Source organism: Neopsephotus bourkii, unplaced genomic scaffold (assembly GCF_033783945.1).
Source record: "Neopsephotus bourkii isolate Nb327-2 ecotype Australia unplaced genomic scaffold, CSIRO-AGI_Nbou_v1 NB_1781, whole genome shotgun sequence".
NCBI classification, from domain to species: Eukaryota; Metazoa; Chordata; class Aves; order Psittaciformes; family Psittacidae; genus Neopsephotus; species Neopsephotus bourkii.
The window spans coordinates 700565-721762 of record NW_026902255.1 but is presented as its reverse complement, the minus strand read 5'-3'; the positions used below and the strand labels follow the sequence as shown (position 1 = coordinate 721762).

General features: G+C 42.2%; 1 protein-coding gene across 24 annotated transcripts in view; it reads right to left on the bottom strand.

Moving 5' to 3' along the window:
* ADGRL3 (adhesion G protein-coupled receptor L3) overlaps positions 1-21198 on the bottom strand; it is a 515386-nt gene that overhangs the window by 36826 nt on the left and 457362 nt on the right. For 18 of the 24 annotated variants that reach the window (XR_009729502.1, XR_009729503.1, XM_061379988.1 and 15 more), the window contains 4 exons: positions 20156-20222; positions 18670-18761; positions 4287-4313; positions 790-958 (listed from right to left, as the gene is read on the bottom strand). Coding sequence is in view for 22 of the 24 variants with exons in the window: in XM_061379988.1 (XP_061235972.1) it covers positions 790-958; positions 4287-4313; positions 18670-18761; positions 20156-20222 (355 nt within the window). In the remaining 2 variants the exon portion in view is untranslated. The remainder of the gene's footprint in view (positions 1-789; positions 959-4286; positions 4314-18669; positions 18762-20155; positions 20223-21198) is intronic. The other 6 variants (XM_061380005.1, XM_061380009.1, XM_061379996.1 and 3 more) reach the window with 1 other exon arrangement.

Genomic DNA, 21198 nt, shown 5'->3' with positions numbered 1-21198 from the left:
AGAGCTCTGTACTACCAAATTTTAGTGAAGAATAAAATGGTTCTTAAAAATATTAATTACTGATTGTCAGAGGCTGTAAGTTTGATCCGCATATACACAGATTTTATTTTGACTTTTCCCCCCCGAGTTTAACTAATTTACTCCACTATTATCTTACAAATGTTAATTGGGACATACTTCAAGTTCCACCAAGAAGCACTTACTGTGCTTGCTTTGAGGAAGATTTCCAAAAGCTCACGTTAGGACCAAGTAATACAAAAGCTCTTACAGAGCACAGGTCCTTCAGTTCTTAAAAAATTGGTAGAAGCAGCCCCTGTTACATACTATCAGCCCATATATGCTGCTGTAGAGAAGAGTGATTTCCCACAGGGACCGAAAATGAGGATGTGAAGGTCCACTTTGCTGTGAGCACTCAGCCACATGAGGACTTTCCGGATGCTTGTGGAGTTGCTCCCATCTCAAATTATCATATGGGAGAGGAAATCTGGCTTATAGTAAGGTAAAGCCCTTTTAGAGGTTCGCTACTGTAAAGCCCTACAAACTGTCAGCTGCCTTTTCCCTTGCTCATAGCCAGCACCCAGGCTGCTGAAATGCCACTGCCACATATCTTTGTTATCACTTCATTCCTTTGCATCTTGCTGGTTTCCAGTCTAAATACCACGCTTATTAAATATATGGAGATAAATCTGTGTGAGATGAATTCAGGGCACACAGATGATGTTACACTGCGGTTGTTAGGCAACAAAAACACCCCATTACCATCTCTTCTGCTGCTGGGAACTGTCTTACCTTTTTCTGGAGGACACAATGGAAAATGAATATAAACATTCCCTGCAGAGAATTGAATATGGTGAAGAGATACGCCATGATGACTGTGCTTTCATTAATATACATGAGTCCAAATGCCCAGGTGAGTCCTAATAGGCAGAGTAGGGCTATGGCACCTATAACCCAGGACCTGTTAGGAAAAACAAAAAAAAAAAGAAAAGAAGAAAGGGATTGATTTTTCGTCTACAAAAGAAGGCACATGTCTACAGGCAGGAAGACTTTGCCCATGGTTTTAGCAAAAGGCAAAGAGCGCATCAAAATATATTGTAGCGAATTTTGTCTTCAAGCTGGATACAGTTTACAAATCTTCAAGCTTGGGGAAATATACAGAAATGGAAGTGTTATGAGCATAGATATTTATCATAACCAAAGCATATTTGTAACCACAAAGTTTCTATTCTTCCCCCATCCCCTGCCTTTTTAAATGCAAAAGCAGTGTGTATGCAAATGACATGTAGATGCTATTTTTGCAAATGGCAGGAAAAAAAAATAAACCAACCAAAACAACTCTAAGTGTCACTTTTTTAATGTCCACTGGTTTCACTGGGGCAGGAATGCCAGCTGGATGAGCTTCTTATGCTTAACACCAAGACACATGTATTGCTGCATTTTAGCTAGTCTCCCATATGCCTGTAAACCAGATAAACAACTACAAGCAGGTGGGCAAGCCCTCACTGCTTGCCAGATCGGCTCTGCACAAGGAGGCTCTGTGTGATGCTGCTTCACACTTCTTCCACCCTGTGATGAGGGGAAATATATATACACATCTAGGCACTTGCACACCACATTTGCTAAAACAGTGGTTGCTACCACACTTCTGCTCAGAGAAAAAGAAAGGCAATCCTTCTTCACATCAGTTGCAAAACTAACATTATCACTTGCTCCACCCCGGAAGGAATGAGGGAGTAGGGGTGCAGCCACTACTTGGCTTCAAAAGTTGTTCAAGCAAACATGGGTAGCCTGCAATTTCTACTTTCTTTCTTCCAGGAACTTTCTGCTTGGAGTAACAGTGCTGGGGACATGGGATGGCTGTGCATTTTCAGGAAAGCTGGAAAGATCTTCCAGGATGGCAGGAGAAGTATCCCATGCTACTCTGCTAAATAACTCAGTCATCTGCTAAATTAACTTCTCACAAACTGATCTTCCAATACCAGAGCATGAGATGAAGTGTGACAAGCAGGGAAGGAACTAGGTCATTCTTCTAGCCATTTCCCTAGTTTCCACATGCTACATTACCTACAACTTTAAAGGGACTGCTGCTGCACAGGGGAGGAAATCAGCGTCTAGCTGGGAAGCACAGCGGGAAGTGCACAGCAAGCAGCACCATGAGCATCCCTTTACCCTTCCCTTAAGGCCTTGATTTTCTTGTCTTCCCCTGGTAATGTTAGGTGCAACATAAAAATGAGTACAACTATATCCAATCTTTGCACCCCTTCCTCACTGTTTAACTCTGTTTAACTCTTTGGTTCCCCAAAGCAGATGAGCCTGCAGCCAGCCAGCACCTCTCCCTCCTTGTCCACCCCACAGCAGCGTGGGGTGCTGCAGAAGGGCTCATATGAACAAGGACCTACCTACATTTCCAAGCCACTTCAGCCTTGTAGAAACTTGTCCAGGGTTAGGGCATATTTGGGCTTCCATCTGCTAAGCAGAGCATGGAGTGAGGGGGAGAAAGATGAAGCAGCAGCAGCTTAGGGGAAAAATAAGACCTGCAGAGGTCAGGCAGGCAAGCTCCACTATGGGGACTCCATGGCAGCTGCAGCCTTGAATCCTTGTCCTTTTAGCAAGGCTTGCCACAAACAGAAGTCCACCAATGTTGTATTTATGTTGTTTTGTGCTTCTTTTTTTTTTTTTTTTTTTGGTCTGGATTTTTATTTTATTTCTTTAAGGTATCAGAATGAAAATACGGCATTAAGTCTTTACTGAAGTTTATAAAATATAGATTATTTAACTACACAACCAGAAGAACTCCCTAAGGTAACCATTTATTAAGGCAGTTCTTTAAAAATCATTATTATGTAGCTAGCAGACCAGAACAGCTCCTCTGAAGCATTTCCAGTCAATCCCGCTAATAAATATTTAGCATGAGGAAAACTGAAAATGCACTTCCAAAACCCTTTAGAAAAGTAGCCACTAGTTAAAGTACACAACTTTAGCTGCTTGGTATATTTTTTCCCCAAGATTCCACCATCAGTGAGAGCACATTATCATCTTAATTGCACACCAATTTAAAATATGCAATTATTTTACCCATAAAAGAGAACAACAAATCAAGTGAAAAACACCTTTTTTTTTTTTAACTCCCCTTGCTTTTATAGCCTTTTCAAAATGATCCCCAGAATATCAGAAAACTATTCTGCTCTGAAGCACAGCCAGTTCTTGAACCTGATTAAAGAACCTTTGGCTGCAGAGGTGTGCAGGATTGAAACAGTTATTTAGTGGAAATATGCTACCTTCAGTGATGGAAAGGTATCTGTGGGTTCGAAGACCCTCAGCAGTGCAAACTGCACGCGTTACAGTGTTGTGCTTCAGAAAACAAGACCTGGAGATAAAGAGGGCATGGAGATTACTATGAATAGCTCCATCCCGTATCCGCAGAAATGAAAAGAACCAAGCGATGAAAGAGAACATGGGAATGGTGCTGCAAGAATGAACACAAAGGACTCTTCACCAGAAGAACAAACTGAAAGTCTACTGCAAAGTTGATTTGCTTTTATTTGTGCTACTGTGCATTACTTTTTGGTTGCAGGATCAAAACCACGGATGCCCTAAGGTGCGTAATTTCTAGGCATTTTTGGCTTTTTTCTCAGTTTTTATTGGTGCAACTTGTGGTTTTAGTTTTGTTCTTTGTACAGACTTGCTGTTGCTTTTTCACAGTTTTTCTTTCCTGTAATGCAATTTTATAGCGATAAAGAAACAAAACCATCTATAGGTTGGTGTAATTGAAAATCAGAGGTTTACAATTAGGGACAATTAGGTACTCCAATAAGTAAGGAGACAGTCTCCAATGCACAGAACAAGATTTACTTGCAGTGCTCCCATTAACTAGAATGGGAATCATGGGGATTACCACCCATGTACCTTTCTGGAAATTTACTTATGTATTTATGTTACTATAAAGCACTCTTAGTAACAAGAGCACAGTGGACCAGAGGGTTGCTATTGGTATAACAAGTCTGTACTACATAGGATTAACTTGGGAACATTCACCTTGAGTTTATGTCCAATCAAAGAATATAAAGCCAATAAGGTGACAACTGGTTGGCAGTACACATGCAGCACATTTACTCTGCACGTTAGCTGTATGCCTGACCAGTTTCCCTGTATTTCCTGCACAGTTTGCTCTTCTGCCTCAAATGCGAATGACAGAAGCCTTAATGATTTTTCAATATTGATCTGACAGCTGGTTCATGAGACCACACTGATAAATGAAATTTATCAGCCATTCAGGTCATTCTTACTTGATGAAGGGTCTGTTATCCTCATAGCTAAAGAATGCATAGACATAAAGACAAGAACACCAACATTAGAAATATAATGACATAGATAATATAGCTTACTGCTAGTTCCCCTCCCTTCTCCCACCAGCCATCACCAAAAACAAAGGCAGACTGTCATCAGGTGCCCCTGGTACAAACCAGCCAGCCCGGCTTTCTGCCCCAGGGAATTGAAACATGACCACGGACACTGGCTTCATACACAGAAGCAAGCATCCTTAGCTGCAAGCTGCAGCTACCCCTCATGGTTCTGATCACGCACCTGACAACTGACTTTGAAATCTATTTTAAAAATTATGGGTATCTCGGGAGAAGTTGAAGTTTGAAATTCCAGCATAGCCACCACAGAAGGCTTTCATGTGTTCAGGTGGCAAAACTTCACCATGCCTCCAGCACTCTCCACCTGTGGTGCTGTAGTGTATCACAGAAACCTCTTTATTGCTGTTTACTTTTTCTTAAGTGTAACTCCCAAGTTACTAACTTCTGAGTCAGACAGCAGCATTATCTTCTTTTTGAGATAACGGCATTAGGATCTTCTAAAGCCCTGGGTGACAGAAAGCATTAGTCTATTTACTCCCATTTCACAGGGAAGGACAAGTAAAAGACTCTGCCAAGCAACAGTGCAAAGCAGCCTGCTGCAGTGAAGAAGCAGCCGTGATGAACCACTCAAAATGTGCTTTGCACTTTTTGTGCAAAAAGTCCCATCTTGACCCCTGTCACGGTTACAGTTGGTCTTTGGGAAAAGAAGGGAACAGTTTTCAAATGCATTGGATTTGGCCACGCTCATAACACTTGCCCTGACCTCACCCTGAGCAGCCAGATACAAGTAGAAGACAAACCATGGGGGACAAGGTCGCCATCCCCACATCACTCACAAATAAGCAGTGCTATCTGAGGATAGTGGTCAGTGGCTCAGTGTCTGGATAGACACCACTGACAAGTGCATCTCTCAGGGGTCCGTACTGGGCCAGTACTGTTTAATACCTTCATCAATGACATAGACAGTAAGACTGACTCTGCCATCAGCAAGTCTGCAGATGACACAAAGCTGAGTGGTGCAGCTGACATGCCAGAGGGAAGGGATGTCAGCCAGAGGGACTTGGACAGGCTCAAGAAATGGGCCCATGCAAACCTTATGTTGAAATTCAACAGGGCCAAGTGCAAGGTCCTGGACTTGCACTAGGACAACCCCTGGTATCAATACAGGCTGAGGGATGAAGAGGTTGAGAGTACCCCTGAGGAGAAGGACTTAGGGGTACTGGTGGAGAAAGATCGGACATGAGCTGGCAATGTGAACTCACAGCCCAGAAGGTCAATCACATGTTGAGCTGCATCCAAAGGGGTGTGGCCAGCAAGCTCAGGGAGGTGATTCTGCCCCTCTACTATGCTCTGGTGAGACCCCACGTGCAGTACTGGAGTCCTCAGTACGGGAAAGACATGCACATGTTGGAGAGGGTCCAGAGAACGGCCACATAAATCATCAGGGGTCTGGAACACCTCTCCTATGGGGAAAAGCTGAGAGAGTTGGTCTTCTCAGCCTGGAGAAGACTCCAGGGACACCTTACTGCAGCCTTTCAGTTGTTATTAAAAAGGGCCTATAAGAAAGACAGGAGAAACTTTTTAGCAGGGCCTGTTGTGATGAGGTGTGATGTTGCTAAACTAAAAGAGGGAAGATTCAGGCTGGACGTGAAGAAGAAATTTTTTACAATGAGGGTGATGAAACACTGACACAGGCTGCCCAGAGAGGTGGCGGATGTGCCATCCCTGCAGGCATTCAAGGTCAGGCTGTATGTGTTTCTGACGAACCTAATCAGGTTGAAGACGTCCCTGCTCATTGCAGGGGAGCTGGACTAGATGACCTTTGAAGGTTCCTTCCAATCCAATATAAACTATTATATGATTCTATAATCTCAGCTTGAGCACCTACAACATCCCTGGGCCATAGTCCTCCCTGCCTCCATCTCCATACCCCTGTTCTCTCTTCCTCTTTTTCCCCCTCCTGCCACTAACCGCTCCCTGCAGCTCCTATCCAGCATCCAACCATCTTCTTCAACTTCCCTGGCTGCCACCACTGCAGGGATATCCCCTGGTTATCAGCTGCCACATGACAGCTGCTTGCCTTAGATCTTGTGCAGATTGCCAGCCACATGAGGACATCTGAGCTACCCTAGGGCACTCAACGGCAGTGTCGAAGAACACAAATGCAAAGCACATCAGCATTAGGAAGGAAAGAGGAAGCCAGTGTAGTGAGCAGGTGGCTCTACTGAGTTCCTGCTTCCAAGACACAGCAAGGAAAGCTTAGATCCTTTGGCTTATCAAAACATAGGCTAAGGCAGTGTAACCTCAGCATCTACAATGTATCTGGGGAGCCACCATGAACACAAAAAGCCATTGGTATCAAAAGGCTCCCCCATGTAGCTGCACCAGCAGGGACCTCCAGCCCACCACAGCTGCATAGCATGATGTTGGTCAAATCCTTCTGCTTCTCTTTGCCCTCTCATCCACTCAGCCTGCAAGATCACCAGGGCAAGTTCCAGTTATGCTTCTGGCACATCTAGCACCACAGGACCAGCAGCTCCCTCAGGATGCAACAGAATTAAACGAAGACATGAGACAGTCTGGAGCTCTCAGCTCAGCAATGTGGGCAGGAGCAGGGCATGAATTTCTATTACTGTGCTCACAAGCACTGAGATTTTATGGTGAAGACTTTACTGTTGAAATGTCACCAGTGATACCTTATAAAAAGAGAGAATTAGGGAAATTTTTTACTCTGTAGCTGCTATCCAGGCTCTCAGAAAGTTTTTCAGTGATCTGTAATAGCCTTTCTTCAAGGCAGCTGAAGGCTCCGTTTCATCTTTCTACAGACAAAATGTAAAATTGGCAAACTCGGATTACCTTTTAGCTTGAGGCTAACACTTCAAAGAAGCTCATGAGAAAACTGTCAAAAAGACCAGCACAGTTTTTACCCCCTTTTCAACCTGGATGTGCCTAGGACCCACCACCCAAACAAGCAGGTGCCTATGAAGTGAGATTTTTCAAAGATGCCTAACTCCCAAACACTTCAAAACCTTACATATAGGGCCAGTAGGACATAGTCTTTTATATCCCTCATGAAATACAGATCATTCCTTTTCATTTTAACAACTCAAGTGTTGTAAGAAGCTCAACTCTTGTGTTAGCCACACAATTCGTGCCTGACAAAAATTACTCAGAATGGGGTTTTCTTTCCACTTGTAAAGTCTGTGAAACCTATCAGTGCTACAGTAATACTGTGTCATTATCTGTAACACATAAAAAAAACATCACTTAGACAAGAGAAAAGCCTTGGAAGAGCCTTAGCTCATAGGAAAATAGAGCTACTAACTGGAAAACTGAGATTATATTCACTAGTGGTACAAGCAAATACTAGTCGAAGCAGAAATCATTGGAAAATCTAGTCTAGCACAGCTTGAGATGCTACATCTGAAGTGCTTTCTCCAGATGTGGATATATTCTTCCAATTCCTAACAGTAAGGGATACAGCCTATTGAATTTAAACTACATGACTGTGATCCCTTCATAGTTAATGTGAGACTGGTACCCTCAAAGAACAATTTATTCCCTACAAGAACAGGTATTTAAGGTGGCTGAGGCTTCGCCATTCCCTGAAGAAATTCCATTCTCTACTGTCTGCTGAGGAAATCTGAATGATGGCTTCGGTGAGGACTTCACTTTCAAATACCTGAAGTTAAAAGGCCCATTATTTTAATGTGGTTGCATTATTCCTTTAACCTGCAAAATGTTACCTCACCTCCCTCGTGTTTCTTCAGAGACCAGATGATGAATAGTGAATGGTCTACCAATCCATATAAATACCTAATTCATTTTCTAATCTTAAAAAAGCCCTGACTTTACCTTGGGGCAAAGACTTCTTAAGGTTAATTACACATCATGTAAAACTATTTCAAAATCTTATTTTAGATGTCTTTCAATTTCCCAGAGTACTTTCTCCTTCAATGATGAGAAAGCATCGTTCATATTACCTTCTATATTCCCGTGACATTTCCAGACCAATACTTTTTAAAAATTTGCTAAAATTACCCTCTAACCTTATTTAGATGCTTAGGGAACTTCAAATCCAATGCACCCTAAGATCAGGAACTCCTTTCATGCTGCCTATTCTTTTAAAACCGCAACATGTACCTTTTTGAAACAAGGCAGCCAAATTGCCAGAATATACACTAACAGTCCAATACAGAGGCACAGACCATCTGCAACTTGAATTACATGGTGCAAACCACTTCCACGTATGTAGATTAGTAATATCCTGGGTTGCTAAAGCCTTCTTCTTTTATTTTTTCTTTTTTAGCAGAAAAAATTGAAATTTAAGGTGAATTTAAGGCAAGAATTCACCTTTACACACAGATTGGTCCTAAAATGCTGCTGAACAAAGAAAGCCTGTTATCAAAAGGCAGCTATTCAGGTCTCATTTAAAAAGAATAGTGGCTGGTAGCCTTACATTTTGAAAAGAGGGCTGTTAGGCTTTTTTTATATTTAGAAGAAGTGTAGGTTTTGAGCCATGTTTTAGAGTAAAACTAGGCCTTTAATAAAACTCTACATAGCTAATCAACTTCAGGAGTTATCATTTTATTCAACCTTTTATGGTTTAACTTGAATTTATAATTCTTTTGACAACTAAAAGTATTTTCCCATCCCTCCAGCAGCAAGAAAAGGCTCAAGCAAGTGCATGGACTTAGTGCTCAGGCCCCAAAATAACACAGTTTAGCTAGTAAGCAAAAATGCCAAACTGAGTACACAGGACCTTTAGTAGCTGTTATAGGTGATGAAACCCAAATAAAAATAGATGGATGATGTGCCTCCTCGAAAGCATTTGGAAAGACCCATGGAATTCATTTTAATATGGCACAAATAAAGCTGAGAGACAGACATTTCCTTCAGGCAAGCACAAGAGAGAGACAAAATAAAGTGTGCTATTGTGTCTCCCCGCTGCCTGCCAATATAAGGCTGTACAGATGTTTGTTTTCTTTTCCCTTTTTTTTTTTTAATTTCAAGGATTAGAAAAGATTGATTTATTGAACTGCTGAAAATCTACAGGAAGGAGTTGGAAAGTCCAGCACTCCCCTCATAAAGCAAACTAGTTCATTGCTAATTAGTGAAGGAGCATCTTCATGGTGAGAAAAATCAATTGTAAGCAATAAAGGAGTGCTTAAGGGATTTTGCCTTCTCATTTTGTGACAGAGTTACCACCTTGATGGCACGAAGCCAAATGTATTCCTAATAGTCTTCCTTAGGCTGCTAGTATTTATCATACACCTCTTCAAGCTATCATTTCCAAGTCTTAAGTTCTGACTCCTGCACCATCTTTGACAGGAGGTGACCAGTCCCCTGGAGACCTCTGTAATCACTGTGGAAGGCAAGCAGGCCTGTCACAGCTTCATTTGCAAGAAGAAACCCCTGGCTTTACATGTCTCGGTTGGGGTCCTACCTCCAGCATAAGGTAAACTTTATAGACTGAAAGCCACTTTGGAATTCCACCACTACCTCTGAAAATTTTACTCAGATAAATGAGGCCAAACCTTCCTTGGCCCTACGTGATGCCCAAGGCCAGGATTTGGGGCAACCTATGCCTGATTATTTTCTGCCAAAGGCAATCCCCCTCAACTCATCCAGGGAAGTTAAGGCCTGCTTTTTTGAAATTTGTTCTTAATTACTGAAATTGGAAAGAGCAATTCTTTTAAGCTGATCCCATTTTCTGTAAGTAATTAATTACACTCTTCCTCCTAACTCTGTGAAGGCATGGCGTGATTATTCAAGCCACACTGATGTGTAACCACATCAGTCTGGTTGTTTCCACATGATACAGAGTCAGGAAAGTCTTTAGTCACATTTGTGCTATCCCAATAGCACCAGCAGGGTTTACTGGCAAAATACTTTAAATGTATGGCCTTTTAAAACAATAATAACGATTTATGGGATCACAGGAAGACCTTAGGTACTTAGTATCTTCCAGGATACTCTCTCAAAGCAATAACAGCTGATTGGTAGTTGTTTTTTTTTTTTTTTAATTCAGAAAGGATGACACCTGTCAGTGGGAAGATTACTGCTTTATAATCACCATTCAACATTACCACAGCCATCACAAACCCCATAGATAAACAAGCAAAACCGAAAGCCAAAACAGTCAGATATTAACCAAACCCTTCTGTGAAAATTCAAAGAGCAGCAGATTGCAACAAACAAAATTGGGTACTGCTGTCAACATCACTGGGTGAAAAAGGCACCCAGAAGGAAGTGCGATCTCAGATGGTTTTGCAGCAGCAGGAGGGTTTCTGCCTCCGAGATGCTTACAAACTGCACTCTGGCAAAATATAAACGTGCCATATCTTTTCTTGGTAGGAAGTGTGTAAGTCATTTTGTGCCGATTCCAGGTGATTTTTCTGGGTATGCTTTGGGCTTCCTGTTCAAAGTTTGTTCATGCAGAGATGCAGACTAGGGCTACACAGGAGCAGTGGCAAGCTACCCAAGCACTAGGAAGCATGATGCTTTCTTACATAGGATCTATGGAGGTGCTAAGCTGACCATCAGTCTTGTGAAGGCATGGCACTCTCTCTCAAGGTCGTGTAAAACACAAAGATCACAGCCTGAGCTCCTGTACAAGGAAAGTGAGGCAGGCAGTTTCTAATGCCCAGCTCAGTACTCCATGGGTAACATCTGAACTGTGCACAGGGGGAGGTTTTCTAAGGGAGAGAAAAAGCTATTCCTCACTTCCAGAAGTGCCCAGATTATTGGTCATCATTGCAAAACACTCCTGTCAAATTTTCTGGTGACAGAGAATACACTGCCTGCATGCCCCAAGCAGCAATAAAACACACAATTTCTTATCCAAACCTGGATAAATTTAGAAATTCATCCAGACCCAGCTAAATGGCTAACCCGCTGTCTTGGCCTCTCTTTCTCTTCCCTAGGATGAGATTGTCCTTTCCTGAAGAGGGAATCCAGGGATGATTCCTCTCCAAAAGGCATCCCTGGATCTGCTGTTCCCAGAAGCCAGGGGAGTAAAAAAAACACTGCATATAACACAGCTGGTGGGGAAGGAGAGAATTTCAACACCTTATTCTTGAGCAGCCCACTCAGTCTTTCTATTTTGTTAGTAAGGCTCTATGGAAATCTTAACAGAAAGCTCATTCTTTACAGGCACTGCTATTTTATTTAACATTATAAGTTATAGGTAATGGCCAGTCAGGATTTAAGCTAATGTTTAACAGAGGTTCAGTGTGGCTCCTGTGTTTGCATTCACTAGCTTTTGTTTCAAACCCTTTGTACCTCATCCTTTACATCTCTCTTGCCAATGAACACAGGTCCTCAGAGCTGCATGGGTGCACCTCCTCTCCCTGCTTGCTGCTCTGAAGGAGTCTGCCTTTACTTCACCAAGAACTGAGAATGTAGAAGGCCAGGGCTGGAGCTTCTGCACCCAGATGCTGCACTGGACATCCTTCAAGAACTGGACCCCTTCATTGTACCGTGTCCTTGCTGTGCCCTCCCAAGCAACTGCAAACCCAGAAGTAATGAAGATTAAAGTGCTGCTGTTCTGCAAGTCAAGTCCCCAGGGTGAACACAATGAAATATTCAATTCCAGACCCTCTGGCATCACAAACTATTTTCAAGTTGCAGTGTCTTACGCTTAAGCAAAAAAAATCTGCAAACCAACATGAGTTGAAATCCCACCAGAAAAAGATGAAATAATCCTTATTGTCTCCCTACTTTCACTTGTTTCTAAAATGACTATAATAAAGCACAAATTAATCTTCCTTCAGTAAAAGGATACCTGTTACAAATTACTGTTCCCCATTGGTAATGTAAGCTTTTTCTACCAAAAGAGAAGAAATCTTGCATTTCCCAAAGTCTAACTCGTTCTTCACTGCTCCAAACCCAGGATGTTTACTTTTTTTGGCATTTCAATCAGCTGAGTAAATAAAAGTAGACTGGTAAACCTCTGCTCCTGCCAGCACAATACTGCTGTGTTCAATCAAGGATTTAATTTAAGCATTTCCGCAGATGAGTTTTGGAAGTTCTAGTTAACCTTTGTTTTCAATTTTCTACTTAACTCTGAAGGGTTTTTTATGACTTAAGAAACCCACAGGACTGAAACAACAAGCTTATCTGGGGGCTGGGATTAGTCACGTCTCTTTAAATAAAATACGTATGTTGAAGCAAGAAAATGAGCAGATAATCACTTACACCCATACAACATATGGGAAGAGTGGGATATGGCAATGGTTTGCAAAGGAGGCATAGTTTCAAAAAGGGTTTCTCAGCTTTGGGCCTGATCCTCCTTGCCCCTTGCCTTCCCCAGCCTAGGCCGCGCTCCCTAGAAGAGCTTGGACTGGGCTTTGTGAGGTTTTATATAGTAATAATTAAAGTTAAGTCTTTGCATTTGGCTCTGGCTTTTGGCTCTTAGGTTGCACATTCTCAGATTTATTTCTGTAAGCCTGTGAGCAAGAGACTCCTATGGAGAAAAAAACCCCAACAAACTAAACATAAAAATTAAAGGAGAATGGTGTAAGCTTTGTTTCAAGTCAGAAACTTGAGAGAACATATACTTTTTAATTTATCCATTAAATCAAGGCCATGTGTCTTTAGCCCCAGACCATTTGTAGGTACATCAAGAAGGGACCACAGCCAGCAAGCTGAGGAAGGCTCATTTTGGTCATCAAGGGATTGATTTATGAAGGCTGCAGTGCAGGAGATTTCTGCATCATCCCCATTAATGGGATTTCAGTGTGTGTTCTTATGAATCTGACCACAACACATAAACATGTTCTCTCCTGTGTGTTTGAAATAAATACTTTTTTTTTTTTCCAGGGAATTTCAGGTTTTTGATATAGTACTTATTCTATTGTTGTAGAAGATGGCATGGGAGCATATTTCTACAGGAGGGAAGAAAGCTGCAACAAAACTACAGTGATTAATGCCAAGATTAAACTATCGCAAGGCCTCTAACTGAGTGCCTCTTTAGCAACAAAAGCTGCTACCAGCTAAGACTCTGTGCCTCCCTTTCTGAAAGAAAGAAAATTAGATTTCCAAGATGACTTTCAGTGGGTTTCTGTTGCACTGGATGAGCTTTTCCAACAAAACCCAGGACTAGAGCCCAACATGCTCCTTTCTGAAGAGGTCCCTAAGAGTCATGCTTTCTGAAGAGCATCCAGGTGGCCTGTGGCATGAGCCAAGCTACATCCTGGCTAAAAGAACAATGCAGTAAAATGGGATAAAAAGAGAAGTAAGCTGACAAAGATTTTTGCCTCCTGCCTTATTTCTATTGGGTTCACAACTGCAGTTGGCAGCCACAGCCAAAATGTTGCCCTTCCAAAGTAAATACAATAAAATCTCATTTCCACCTACTGCAGTGCAGAAGAAAGTCAGGAAGTCTGGTCTGGCTGGGGGAGATGCTCAAAGACCCCACCATAGTCAGACAGCACTTGGGCAGAGGGGATGGGTGCCCATAGGAACTTCAAACGAATAGTTCTGCATGTAAGGAAGAGAAAGGATGGCTTCTGGTCTCTGCTAAGAGAAATCAGGTTTCACTCTCTCCCCCCCAGCCATTTGGAGATGCCTTTTCTAACTTTAGGCACAGCAGCTGCTCGGTCCCGTTAATGGATCCTTTCAATCTGCTTGCCTTTTGTTAACCAAATAAGTACTCTACCCACCCAATTTTCTACCAGTTTTCCATGTAAGTAACTAATGCATTCTACATTGTGCATGATAACAACATACAGCAAAGACAGGACTTCTGATTTCAGTAGATATGGTGAAGAGCACACCTGGATTACGATCAGTTTAGCCCCTCTTTTTTTCTTTTTGCAAACATCACAATGACATGAACGAGCAGTATTTGAATGTCTGCAGAGAAGCACTGCACTGTCACACCACACAAAGGCATTTGGGGAGGGGGTTCATCTGAAACCCTCCATTTTACACAGAGAATGGGGACTAAGCATCTGGAAACATGTAGATGGTTTGTCTTGCTGCAGCATCTGGCATGGGTAGGATGAAAACCTGGTGTGTAGGGACCACAAGCAGCCACAGTACATGCCTGACCACCCAGAAAGGAGTTGATGGATGGAAAACCATTTTGGATGAAGAACCATTTCAGACTATTCACATATAGATGTATTTTCCTTTGTCACATAAGGCTTCCTACAGGAATACGAATATAAAAAAGATACAGTGTAGTCCTGTCTAAGACAGTCTGAGACATTTCACACATCTAACATCTACCCAGCACAATGGAAAAGCGTGAAGGACAGACTGAGCTGCTCAGCTTCTAAAATCACTCCACATGGCAGCAACCTCCAGTAAAACAGTCTCACAGCTGCTCTAAAGTATTCCAGCTAGTAACGAGTCCTTGCAAGTAGCCATCTGCTAGCAAGAGTGCATCAATACCACATTGATACGCCTATACTCTCCACCTTGCAGGCTACAGATGCAAACAGCACAGCAGGCTTTTGCCATCCAAAAAGCTTGTGTAGTCCCTGGCTTGAAAGATCCGTCTTCCCTGCAAGCTTGTAAGAGCTGGTGGAATCAATACTCCAAAACGATGTCTTCTCAGTTACATTTATTGACAGTTAATCAGTTTGTGCTCACAAACAATTCTGTGCAACCTGTGCATCCCACTTATGTTCTCCTAGGCCATGAGTGAGAAACAAGTGATACGGGCAGAGCTACTAAAGGCTAAACAATGTTCCTCACTGCCCACCTCTGCTTACCTATGTTTGCCAACAAGGCATGAAGAGATGAAAGAGAAATGACCAGAGTGGATGTCAAGCACTTGGAAATGGCCATTGGAAAAGGTTGCAAAGGAAAATCCTCTCCTGCCCTGTGTTTATGGGAGGAATATGGGCACATGCCACCCAACAGGCAGCCATTTCAGCATCCTTGTCTGTGTAGCTTCATATTAAAGATATATTTAAAAGTCAGAAGAGATCCCCACCCTGACTGAACGTTAAAATTTCTTTTTTAATGTACTGAAGGAAGAAAAGAAACTGAACTTTTCAGGGCCCTAGATAAAGGTATGCTACTTTTGGTAATGGTACATGCTGTGAAATGGGAGCTAGTCTGACCTCCTGGCATCAGCAGCAGGCGCTGAAACTCTTGCATCTCTGAACATATCCCGTGTACACAAGCTCATATCTTCTGTCCACATGCCTCAAAGCAGGACAAGAGCATGAACCTCACTGTCAGCAGGAGCAAGCCACTGAATCAGCTCAATATCAACCTGCCATACAAGGAGGATGCTCTTGGCACAGGGGGAAGGACGCACCCCACTTCCCACTTGAAAGTGCTGGGCTATGCTGGACAAGTTAATGTGGGTAAAGAATAAACCAGCTCTGTACCAGAACATCAAATCTCTTGCTCAGTAATCCCTGGGTAACCAGTGCTCCATCATGGAATGCCAGATTATCCCATTCTGGCACAATAACCAGGGACTGTTCCTGAAGGTTAGAGAAGTTATTTTTACAACTTTGCACAGTGCCTACAAATCTTTCAGCCACACAGCATCTGGTTCAGGCACTGCCCTTTCAATGGCTTTTCTGTTGGTGCAGTAATTAAAGGTATCCCAGGTGACACCTGATCCCTTATCAAGCTCATTAATTTAAGTGGAGTTATTTGGTTCTCTATTTTCTATACTTCATAATGTATTTCTAACCTTTAAAGTGACATAGGCAAGCACCAGATTGCAGGGGAGCTTATTAACAGCCTATTAAAATATTTTATGGCCTTTATTTTTACGTTGCCATAGGGAATCAAGTATTTTGCTGTTGTTGAACAGGCTCAGGATTTATGTTGCGAGAGCTTCACCACAGCCTAACACAGAGCAGTGCTAGGAAATTAACTGGGAGAACAAATTCCCATTCAGCTCTTTGTGTGCTGTAAAACTGTCACATGCAGATGGCAGCAAGGGGCCCTGCAATGCAGGCCCTTGGTTTGATTTGGTCTTTTAAATATAAACTGGTAAGACAAGATGCAAGGCTCTGGGACCATGCTGAGAGCCAGCAAAGGCAGTGCATCTCTCAAGAAACAGACCTGGGTGTCTTTTCACCAGCTATATAGACCCGCAGAGGTAAGCTCAAAAGGATCTTGCTGTTCACCTCTGAAATGATGTGGTCTGTGGCTTTTTATTCTAGAGCTGCTGAACCTCATTCACATTTTGCAACTGAGTTAGAACCACTGACTTTGGAAGAAGACCAAGATCTTACCTAGAACAAGACTACAATTTTACCAAGAAGACTGCGATCTTACCGGAAAGTTTTCCAGAGACTGCAAGCCCCTCACACCCCTAGAAAAGCTACTTCGAAGCTCCCTTCTCTATTGAAGATCTGTGCTTTTTCCTAGCTCAAGCATAACTAATACTGAGACAACACAGAGATTTAGGCTGCTTAGGTACTCAGAAATTACAGTCAAGTCCCTTCTGAATTTATTGCTTTGATGAACTTCCTAGGGTGAGCTTGGGGTCTTCCTGAGTTTATATTACATTTTCCTTACTTTTTCAAGCATAAAACGTCATTTGCAATGAAGCAACACATTTGGAAGGGTATCGGCAACATACTTAGAAGTATTTAAATTGCTTGTGTTTTCAAAATTTTTTAATGAAGTCAAATCAGAAATAGACACTCATCTGCCAAAGGAGCTATAAATTATTTCACAATGACATTAGAATTAATGTAACTAGCTGTATAAATTCCTGGCATTATAAACAACAATTCTAGAGATTAATATAAGGAAGATTATACTGTGGGCAATTATTATTTCTGTGTTTAATTATGTGGGCTTTGTTGTTATCATCAGACACTTTCCCCCCCTTTTTTTTAATTTAAATGTCATACTGCAAAGCTTTCTAGACAGATTTTGATGGGTAACTTTATAAAGGCTGTTCTCCGCAAGGAATCCCATAGCACTAACGCATGGGTAGTCACATTAATAAGTGTTATTAAATGTACCATTTCTTTAACACTTCATCCAAGACCAAATGAAAGACTATCATGCTGGCATCAGTACTGGACATCCAGGAGAGACTGCTCCTCTAATTTAATCTACTAGCTTATTTATGGCAGGAGAAACAGAAGCACACTGCAGAGCAGTCTGCCCACAACCTTGGCAGGGACAGACATGGCGAATGAGCACCCTGCAGCTCCCTGACCTCACTGAGGTCTCCTGTGCTTGTGCAGGCTCTGGCTCCCTTTCCTCCCAACCCTTGAAGAAGTAGCTACACTTAAGAAACTAAACCTTAACCCAAAGGCCCATGGCAGGGTGTGGCATGCCAGTGGCACTGCATGGGAAAATTTTAAGGGGGGATGGTGTAATTTAAATGAAAGACACCTCTGAGAGAGCAGCTCTGCTATAAGAACAATAATCTTGCTGAGAACTGCCTTGCAATTCTGAAATTCAGTCATTGCAAGAGCTTGTTTGTTAGGCAAGCTCCCCGAGTGCCTCTTCGAAAGGAAGAGAAGGGAGAACCAACTTTCAACCATGTTGTACACCACTCCTTTTTCCTGGGTGGGCAGTAAAGCACTGACTTCCAGCAATTTCCTCCCCCTGAAGTTCATTAGATGGTTTTATTAATTAGCAGGCTCCCCATCTTATCATGCGCTGCACCTGAAATCCCACTTGTATTTTTGAAGCGAGTAATTAAAGCCGGAGATACTTGAATAAACACGCACTGTGGAGACTAATATTCTATCAATATAATGAAGTAGCTTGCTACACAGTAAGATGCCCAAGCTCAGATGTTTAGCAAGTCCAAGGGCAATACATGCCTTGCCTAGCAAGCACATCCTCTGATGTCAGCACCCCCAGGTAAACTCCCAGCAACTCTGTTGAAACTAATCAGATTCTGGTGAGAATTTGGGTCATTAAATCTGTCAGGGGCCAAAACAAACACAAAAGAAGTAAGGCTGCCACCCTCAGAGCACAGAGAAATAGTAATGATCAACAATTTCAACACCTTCTATCTAAAGACTGAAATAATTAGCCAGTAATTATCAGGCAAAATTTCCTTTTACACAGAGGGACTAGGAGGTTACCTGCTTCAAGGACAGCAAATACAACTTTGCTTCCTTCATGGAAAATGCCACCACTGGCAGCCAAATCCCAATAAAAACAGTGCTTCATTATCAGTCACTTGTTGGTACCTATTAAAAACCACTCTGTAGTGCCATAACAACACATATTGCTTCTGTTATCACTGCTGCCAGCAGAGTTGGTTCCCTGTATGCTCCTCAGAAAAGAACAGGGGCATAAACAGCAGAAGACTGAAACAGGAAGAGAGAAAGGAAAAAACCTGCCAACTTACTTTATATTGTCAAGACATCCAGATTCGGGTTTCAGTATGGCAGTATGATGAAACATTTTATAGAGAGCAATCCCAAGGAAGATGACATTAAGCTGCAATATGGGGGAAAAGAAAAAAAACTGGTTACATGACACGACACAAATATGATGGGGAGAAAGTCAGCTTCTTCTCTGTAACAGATGAATCACTGTAGGAAATTAGCTCCCATTACAGTTTTATAGCATCTGAATTATAGAAAATTGCCAAGCATTTTATAAGGTGAGTTGGCCTGTAGACTGCAGGACTGGTGATGCCACAACATTATGAAAGCTGTGGCGCTGCATATGCTACTGATATGAGGCTGGCTCCAACATCAACTGTAGTGCCTCAATGTTATGGACAATGAAAAATATTTGCTGTAACTGTTTTTCTGTGTCTTAGAGAAGTACAGTTGTGAAGTCATTCCAAGCATCTTGCTTAGCTAGCCCCATGGTAATGAAGCACAAAAGCATCTTTTTCTGTGACTATATGGTGTAACAGGGAAGTTGGGCAGGGAAATCATGATATTTGAAGATGCTTAGCACAATGCAAAGTTGAAAAATTAAAAGGAAAAAGAGTTTGATTTGTTCTGTGAAAGATGTGACAGTGTTTCAGTGCCTCAATGTTAAACAAGTCTGCTAGGTCTTGGAAAGGAGGTCCCCCAAAAGCCCAGGCCAGTGTTTGAGACATGTCAGAAAGGGAAGATACTTTTTTTATGAATGAATTGCTTAAGGGGAAAAAAATCCACCAGTTGCATCTGGCAGCACTGCACCCCTCCTCCCACACCCACCCCCCCCCCCCCCCCCTTAGGTGGAAGGCTGCTGAAACAGCTCCCAGTTGCAGAAGAAGCAAGGACAATGTCTTCATTGACATGAGAGCGCTGGTTTGCTGTGTTAGCCAACCCATAGCCTATCCAAAACAAAGGATGGTTTATTTAAGCCATATTGCAGTGATTAAAGTATAAGAAAACTCCAGCTGCCTCTAAAGTTGGGTTGTCTACCTTGTTGCTGTGTTAAGTTGATACACTGGCAATATACTAACCATGAAGGTAGATGAGCTTCAACTCCTGCCAGGAAGGAAAAACCCCCATCAAACCTCTCTTCCAGTTTGGACTTTATTTCATTCCCCCCAACCCAGATTTATCGCATGTTCAGTACAAAGCTTTGCCCTGGAATGCAAAAGCAGGGCTGTGAGGGGCATCAAAAGAGTTTGGCAATTCTAAATGTCCAGCAGTAGAAACAAAACTCTGCGAAAGACTGCTCTGAAGCTCCCCGGCCCATTTTGATCAAGTATTTTGCAATGCCAAGAGCCTCTCCTAATGAGGGTCTAATTGCTTGTGCCAGGTGGGGTCAAAGAAGAACATGCCTTTCTCAAATTAATCTGTGTAAATTAAAGACAAAGCGTGAAGGGACAGCAAAAGTTTTATTTCTTGACCTGAGAGATGGAGTAGTTAATTAGGAGTTCTTACCATAATTATCAAGGTCGCTGGTCCTATAAAGCTCCAAATGAAGTAGGTGTCAAGTCGGAGCCAACATCTGTAATGAAACACAGGGGAAAGAAGGCATTCAAGGACTGCACCCAGGACATACATCAAGAGTGAGAGAGTGACAGAGAAGAATGTGAGCAGCAAAACACACCGGTGGGAGACAGGAAATATTACATTGCTTGTTCATTTAAATGCTGAATTATGTGCCCAATTTCTGACAGTGCTATTGATGGAATAAGATAATTACCTCTGGAGGAAGCAGGGAGAAAATGGCACAAGACATGGCTGCAAAGGCTTTCTGCACCTGTCAGAAAAAATACTTAGAACTGTGGGGTTTTTTTAAGGAAGAGGTCTGATAAGGATCCATGGAGCTGCTTCTTTGCTTTATGCTCCTCTTTTCTCTCCAGCTCTGATGCAACACAAGCTGTCTGTCAACTGTCAAACAAGATGGCATTTCTCGAGCAAGCAGATCAGAGCAAATTTGGTGCAAATGGGAAGCACAATTGGGTAACAGAAGGCTGAGGTTTAATTAGGTTCAGCAACTTCCCCTTTAGAGCGTTTTATTTCCCTGAACCTCCGGAGCATTTTGTTTCCACTAATGTTTCGAGGGCTGCATATGGTCTGTGCTATCACATGAAGTTGATTCATGGCCTAAAACTAAATTATTAATCACTTAATTTCAACCGCATTTAATACTCCCCACATTTTTTAAGGCCCCTGGGAAATTACATTTCCATTCCTAGTTCATTGCAGGCGACAGGAAGATAAAATGGAAGTGACTGGTTACAAGACAGACGAATATAAATTCCAAGAAACTTTTGCACGATGTTTAAAATAATAATATCTTGTCGTGTTTGCAGTGCTGCAAATCACAGCTCCATTTATACACAGAGGGCTGAGAAAGCATAAAACCACTCATACTAAACATCAGATGGAATTTCAGAATTAGGCGAGAGACAGGACCTGTATATATGAATTTATCATAGTGGAAGAGATAGCAGTTCTGACAAATGTCAGTTCTAGCG